This window comes from Corvus brachyrhynchos, unplaced genomic scaffold (assembly GCF_000691975.1).
Source record: "Corvus brachyrhynchos isolate BGI_N302 unplaced genomic scaffold, ASM69197v1 scaffold5, whole genome shotgun sequence".
In the NCBI taxonomy this organism is placed as follows: Eukaryota; Metazoa; Chordata; class Aves; order Passeriformes; family Corvidae; genus Corvus; species Corvus brachyrhynchos.
Genome location: NW_008238321.1, coordinates 3,396,702 through 3,404,301, shown reverse-complemented (window position 1 = coordinate 3,404,301; position 7,600 = coordinate 3,396,702). Strand labels below are relative to the sequence as shown.

The 7,600-nt window shown below is 37.1% G+C and overlaps 1 protein-coding gene across 1 annotated transcript in view; it reads right to left on the bottom strand.

The window, feature by feature from the left end:
* The window catches only part of PARN (poly(A)-specific ribonuclease), a 48,595-nt gene extending 41,004 nt beyond the window's left edge, over positions 1-7,591 (bottom strand). Inside the window, exons 1-10 of the mRNA XM_008633390.2 lie at positions 7,446-7,591; positions 6,483-6,562; positions 6,079-6,146; positions 5,903-5,984; positions 5,180-5,240; positions 4,355-4,520; positions 4,079-4,144; positions 3,269-3,307; positions 1,417-1,459; positions 692-772 (exon numbers count right to left, since the gene is read on the bottom strand). Coding sequence (XP_008631612.1) covers positions 692-772; positions 1,417-1,459; positions 3,269-3,307; positions 4,079-4,144; positions 4,355-4,520; positions 5,180-5,240; positions 5,903-5,984; positions 6,079-6,140 — 600 coding nt within the window. The 5' untranslated portion in view covers positions 6,141-6,146; positions 6,483-6,562; positions 7,446-7,591. The remainder of the gene's footprint in view (positions 1-691; positions 773-1,416; positions 1,460-3,268; positions 3,308-4,078; positions 4,145-4,354; positions 4,521-5,179; positions 5,241-5,902; positions 5,985-6,078; positions 6,147-6,482; positions 6,563-7,445) is intronic.
* Between the last annotated feature and the right edge of the window lie 9 nt (positions 7,592-7,600).

Below are 7,600 nucleotides of genomic sequence, written 5' to 3'. Positions count from 1 at the left end.
AGGCGTTCTGCATCGAAGTATTAGTTGCTCCACCCAAATTGACTTTATCTTGATATATGAAAGCACAAATCACAAGAGTCTGATCAGGAATTTCCACAATTCCAGTCTTATGACCCCCTGAAACTTGCATCACTCAGTAAGCAAAATACAAAGACCCATAAACAGTGAGAGTTCCTGAATATAGCAGGTGTGACCTCCTGGTCAGCCTGTTACCACAGCACTAGTGTACAGTGTGTTTCTATCAAGAAATGACACATTAATTGTACAGGACACTAACTCCGACAACTAAGAGCAAGCAAGCTTTGTAAGAGAAGGGAAGACTTCTTTGTGAATCCAAACAATGTGCCAACTTACTCAAGAATTTCTGCAAGAAACTGATGTTTCCTATTACTGGGCCACGCTTCTGTGAGAGCGCAGATACCTGTAAGGAGGTATTCACTGCTCCAGAATACTCATTCAGTACTCCACAGATTCTGATTTTTTAGAATTTTTTAGAGTGCCATGCAACTCTTTTTGCTCTGTTGCAAAGCCTAAGTTATCTGGTAGAATTTAGAAGATCAGTTTCAGCCAGCCACAGCAAACCAAAGGGAAACGACACCAAACCCTATCCCGCATTTTTGCATTGCTGAGAGAAGTCAAAGATTCTCACCCTACCCCTCTCACATAAACAAATGAAATTGAATTTATTTACCTGTTCTTTTGCTTGTTTCTGCTGCTCTCTTCTTTTTCGTTCCTCTTCATCTACCTTACTAATAACTATGTATCTCTCCTTCTAAAGCAAAAAATGAATCGTTTAAGGAATGACTCTGAGAAGTTCAGATTTAAGGCTGCTGCAAGTTGCTGTAAATTTACATTGTAAAGAAAACTGTCATACCTCAACAGCAGTTACTTGGCAACACAACTGTTTCTATTGTAGGCACCACATTATCACCTACTCCCAGAAGCCTACTTTAGAACGATGTATTTGATTCATCCACCAAACCTAATTTTTCCTAAACTCAATTTTTTCTTCTCAAAAAAGGTTATCAGCATTTCCTTGTAAATAGTTTGTGCCAAATACCTTTTGAAGCAGAAAACTGTGATGGGAAGTGAGGACACAGCATGTGATGCTGCTGTTTTTCCTTTAAGATCACAGCCTACTTTTCCCTAATATTGAACATCAGATCCACTGTACTTTAAAACATCTTTATTATCTGTTTAAAAAGTAATATTATGCCACACAAATACATGCCCACCATACATGTTGGTCAGATATAATGTTTAGGAACTAGTTCGCTGTATTCCATTTAAAATGTTCTCCATTTGCATAATAACAAAGCTCAAGTTAGATCTAAAAGTCAGGAGAGATGGTGAAATTGAGAAATACAATTTCCTTTAAACAGAACAAATGTTAGAGGCAGTAACAGGCCTAGTTACCTTATCTGATTCCAGCGTTTCCACATGGATACCTTTCGGATACCTACATCAAAACAAATGAAAAGAAAATATCAATAGCTATTCGCTTGGCATTTAGCATACTGAAACCACAAGAGTGATTCAGTAATTTCATGTTTCATTATTACTGTAAGTCTTAGGTGCAAAAGAACTACCACAAATCTCTTTTTAATTCTAATAATGGAAAATTTGAAGCAATAGGCTAGTTTAACTGGCTCCTTACATTACCTAACAGTAACTAGCATTTACACAATTTCCCATGCTATTGTTATGGAACCTGTAACTTCTTACTTTAGTGATATTAAGTAAACATCATCTAGATATTTCATCACAATCTAGAATCTTTGCTTTCAAGAAATCCAAACCAAAAATTCTGGTGAGAATGCTCTTTTTTACTTGCAGCCCCAAGACTGCATGCCTTTAATACATCAGTTATTTGGGGATTTATTAACAACCCTGAACTTTCTGCTAGCAGTAGATTTTAATAAGAATTATTAACTCAAATGTCATCACCTCTGCTACAGGGTTGCATCATGCCACTACAGCCACATTTAATTTCCAAAGTACTGTCATACACAGAGCCACAGAGCATCCAACTGATAGCAAAAGTAAGAGAATACTGCCTTTTACTGCTAAATCAGTAGCAATTACTCTCATCTCATTATAATAAACTAACCACAACTGTGCAACCACTGTAGAACCAGCAAATTTCCTTGTCCTCTGGCTCCTCCTAAAATTAGTACTGGAGAGCACACTCCAAACACTGTTGTGTCCTCTCCATGCTGACTGCTCACAGTTGAGAGCCTCAATCTCACTTACGAGCTGCCTCATGCCACAAACCTTGGATGCATCAAAACAGTGATGCACAAGAGAACACTTCAATACAGAAAATGAGCTGTGAAGAGGTCAGGACACAAGGGCAGTCAATAACTTCACTCTTTTCTGCTTTAATTATCTCCATGCTACCTTCACAGCTTGGCTTTCTCTCTCCAACACACACAGAGGATACTCATGTACAGCAGTACTGCTGAATGTTAAAAAAAACACAACTCAAGAACACATTCTTCCATCCACTCAGGGAAGACGCAAGGATAAGTGTCAGACAAACATAAAACTACATACTACAGGAAGCAATAGATATTTTACTGATCTATTAAAAAAAAGACACTGAAAAATTGTCAAAAACAATTCCACTGTTCTTCAGGTTAGTTCTCAAGCTCACTTCTTGCGATTCCATTTTATAAAGAGAAGCTTTATTTTATCCACTTTCAGTACTGCAGCACTGAATTAACTAAACATACAAAAAAAAGAATTGTGTATTTTCCACATCTTACTAGTGCAGTCATAACAGTGAAAATCTTACTCTACAGCCTTATAGTTTCTCCTAAGGCCTTAAGGGATATATTTAGCCAATATACTAAGTTATCAGAACTGCTTATGCTTGGCATCCAACAGAAAACTATAACCATACCAGTACCTACTACAGAGTTACTATTTTTTCAGGTAAAGTCCACAATCTGTATAAGCACATGCACTTTCTGTTCAGTAAAAACCTAGCATGCTGCACTTGTTACATAATTCTAGGCTGCACTGCTCTATTCAGAGATTTTACATAGGAATGAAAAAACAAATACTAAGATTTAAAATATCTACATTAATCATCACAAGTAAGTTTAATGTAACTTATCTTCAGAACATCACAAAAGTCGTCTGTTAAAGGGAAAAAAAAAATGTCTATATGAATCACCCCAAAGTTAAGTAGATCAGCTCTTACCCAGATTTCTTACCAAAAGTACTAAAAATATACAGTAAGGCAGTATTACCAGTAACTTACTTCCAGCTCAAGGTCTGATAAATTAATTTCCTTTGAAATCTAAAACCAAAAGACAATAGTGTTACTAACAATCCTTTTACAGAGTGTTTCCTAGTAATGATTTTCAGTTTAAGCTGACTCGAAATGTACGTTTGTAGGAAGATTTTTTAAAGCAAGAGTCACTGCAATCAGAACCTATAGGCTAGGAAGAGATTTACTGAATTCCAATATTCAGTTGCCAAGCTGTAAAGGCATTTACACCATGTTTTACAGTTACCCACATATCTTCCCCTCAGAGAGTATTCTGTAGTCATGGTCACTCTGTATAGATACAGTGATGGTACCTTATCCCCAGCTTCACCATGCTGTACTATTTCTAAATTCAATTTTTAAAAAAAATTTTTTAAATAATCATGCTCTCCAAATATCTACTCTCCAAAGCAAATTAGATTTTTGGGAAGGAGACCTACTAGAAACAGTCATACACTGCCAACAGTGAACAACCAATAGCTCAACAGATTTGAAAAGTTTGTTTATAAAATGCATCTCCAACGCCTATGGAACACTTCAACAGTAACAAAAGGCAGCTCACATATACAAGACATTTCTTGGCTATACTTAAATATTTTACCACTACATGCAGAAGATACAGCTCAAAATAAATTACAACACCCGTATACATCACCACATTTTTTCAACATTCAAAAATTAATCAAATGTAGATTTTGCTACAGTTAACCCAAGTAAACATATTCTTCCCTGTCACTCCCCCAATTCTGTATGACCAAAAAAAAAAATTTTTTTCGAAGAGATGCAGTTTCAGAAACTGACCCTGTACATGGCTCCAGTTCCAAACTTTCACTTTCTTCATTCTTTAATAAGTCTTCTATCTGTTCCCTGAAAGAAACAGATTATTTGCTTCTATAACTACTACTTGATTTTTTGAACATTTACAGCCCCTCCCAAAAGACAAGAAAATGCTTCAAAACAAAAAGAGCAGTGTTTGTTACAGTGAACTAATAGAAATGTCTTCAACATATGAAAATGTTACTACTGTTCACATTTTAGTTTTAACAACATCAGAGTACATTAAACAGCATTACTTACATTACTTTCTCAACAAATTTTTTCTGATCTTCGGGAATTGTTACAGGGCACTTTGTGGAATTAGGAGAAATGTATGACAGAGATCCTGCACCATTGGCTTGAGACCGTTTTTCATCATACTGTTCCCTTAGCTGTCTCTCTTCTTCCTGATTTAAATATGGAATTCCTAACAAAAAAAGTGAAAGCTCATCATAATTAGAGACAAATTAGGGATGTGTAGGGATTCAAGCATTTGCCTCTGTTACACCCCTGAAGGCTGAAATCAAACCCTTCCCTTTCAGTCATCTGCTCTAGATGTGTGTCTGTCCAGGCGTCCAGCACATGCCAGGTTAGCTGGAACCACTACACTAAAGAGCCTCCTCTGCACAAGGCACGAGCCCCAGCACTGCAGAGCTGCAGGTCACCACAAAAGTACTGAGCACTTCTATCCTTGCTACCTGCATCACTTCAACAGCAGATCTGTAGCAGCCCCAGTCACAACAGACTGGTTCCTTTCCTAGACATTACCACTGATGTATTACACAGCTCCATACCTTGTTACTCTCTCTATTCATGCTTTGCCTCTATACAAAAATAAACAACCAAGCTCCCATGTAAGTGGGAATTCCATTCTGTTGAACTATGCAATGAATTCTTGGGAAGGGAGTTACCACCAGCACAACAGTAGACTGGGTAAGAGTAATTCAAGAACTTCATTAGGAGTTAAGACAGTGTCATGGATGGCAGCCTTCTTTCTCTTTGTGGAAAATAATGAAAGGTGTCATCATAAATTTTGCAGACATTGAAAGAAATTTTAAAAAAAACCACAAAACCACAACAACTCACCGTTGCGAAAAACTTTATTAAAATCAAATCCTTGGTTTGCTAAAAAATCTATACTTGAACTCTGCAACAAGAGAAAAAGGCTTTACAATTGGCAAAAGTAGCTGTGGCATTAAAGATCAGTTCAGTTATCTTCATGCTTTTTTAGAAATTACACAGAGTCCAAAGCCAAGAACAACCAAGTTTGTGACCCTAACGAAGACACAGAGTTTAGCCTATGCTACTTTTCTTATTGGTTTTCAAATTCCATAAAGTACAAAAATAATGAATATGCTAAGGGTTAAAGATGAAAGAACAAACTATGTAGAGAGAGGAAACTAAAGAAAGCAAAATGTGGTTCAGGCGAACAAATCTGAGACCAGAAAAATGTTGGCAATAGCCAGGGAAGCAGTGAAAGCAAGATAAGCAGATGAGAACAAAGGATTAAAAAAGCAAGGAAACTGGAAGTTCAATGAGAAAAGGGAAAAAAATAGAATTATCTTGCCAGGTTTGGAACGTTATCTCCAATTCCAGAAACCACACAATGCAATGCATAACAAGATTTAAAAACTGAAGTCAAGGATATTATCTTAAAGCTCATTTTTGGGATTGCTCTTAACTGATGCTTATTTTTTTTTTATAAGAAAAAAAACCCCAACCCAGAAACTTACATTTTTCTATCTTTAAAGTTGAAGTTTGTTTTGGGTATACCTTAACCAAACAAAATTTAATTGTTTTTCTACTAACCTGACAGACAAACTTGACATCTGGTGAATTTCTGTTAAAGGGTTTTGGAAAAATATAGAAGTTAAATGACTTCATTATATACCTGTAGAAAAGACAAGTTACATATCAATACAGCTTATCTGTAGTACTTTAGAAAATCCCCAATTAAGAAAACAAGAATTAAAAGAATAACATACTTTTCTTCTGTGTCATCATATTTAAAAGTGCAAAGGCCAAACTGAAAGAGCAAAAAATCCATGGAATGCTGTAAAGGAAAGGAAAACTTTGCATAAGAATAAAATATGTACACATTTAAAGATTATCAGGGTGCATCCATATATGATTTCTCTCGATTTCAAAATTAAGTAAGGTGAATCTTCTTAACCAATGTTTGTTTTGCTGGCAATTTTACACTCCAGATTTTTTCAACTAGTTTTCATCCCTATTTAATCATCTTACTATTGGCCCAAGATGACTTTAATATGCACTTTCATTCCACAAAGAGACAAGAACCATCTCTCTTCCTCCTCTTGGTCACACACACAAGATGCTGCACCAAAAGCAGGTTCAGTTTTCATTTTAGTCCATGTAAACACTTTACCTTTTTAAGTTTCTGATACCTTTCTTCTGGAGTGTCAAAGCCATTTGTTAATGCACTAACTGAAGGCCCATCACTGATCCCTGAGAAAGTAATACATATTTTTGAGTAAGCTTTTCAAAATTAACCACAGCAAAGAAATGCAACAACCAGTAATTTAAGAGAAACGTTTTCACTTAAAAGTACATGTTACAATTATTTCAGTTGAGAAAAATACTACTGCATAAAACCCATTCCTTTTAATGGCGGTGTTCTAGAAGCAAAGCTCTTCTGCAAAAGTTCTGTCATTCTGGCTCCTATTCAACATACCAGTAACAGGCCAAGACCTACCAGTACCCTAATGTAAATGGGCTTCACAACACAACGCAGGATCAAAGCAAAACTAAAAATGCGAAGAGTGTTGCCCAGAGATTCATTGAATAACTTACATCACCTTAACCAATATGCAACAACTGTATTTCCACAAGCACCTCATGTAAGAAAACCTAGTCTTGCTCACATTTGTATCTCATGGATGAAGTGAACTCTCCATCCCAAACGCAAAGTAGCTATTTAAAGCATCTCTCTGCTGCATGTACCCTCTGGGTTTCACAAACACACAAGTTCTTAGTGCTGCCTTTCCATGTCCAAACATTTGTAGGGCCACCCTCACTTATCCCAATCCATTGCTTTCCTGATGCATACAACACCTTCTGGTTTTTTCACCCTCAGCTGCAACAATTATCAGTTGTCATGTTGAAAGATTACTGTGGGAGCAGAAGCAGCATGAGCATGACACGTATCTTTGACCAAAGCCTTGCTATCGCGCACGTAACAACTGGTTTAATCACTTTGTGGTAGCCTCAGCTTTAGCTTTTCAAGCCAACCCTGAGACACATCATAGGAGCAAACTCGGGCACCGAGGTCAAACCACCCCCCCTCAGACACTGCCAACAGTTCACAATCACAAAACAGGTGTGACTGTACCTGAAAACTCCCCATCGATGGCCAGGAAGTCCGACTCTTCAATGGCTTCATACACTTTGTTTAGGTTATCCTTAAAATCTGCAGGTAAAGGGGTAAAACACACTTGAGACTACAATCGACATCGTCCGGCAGCCCGGCGCCCCTCGGGCGGGCAG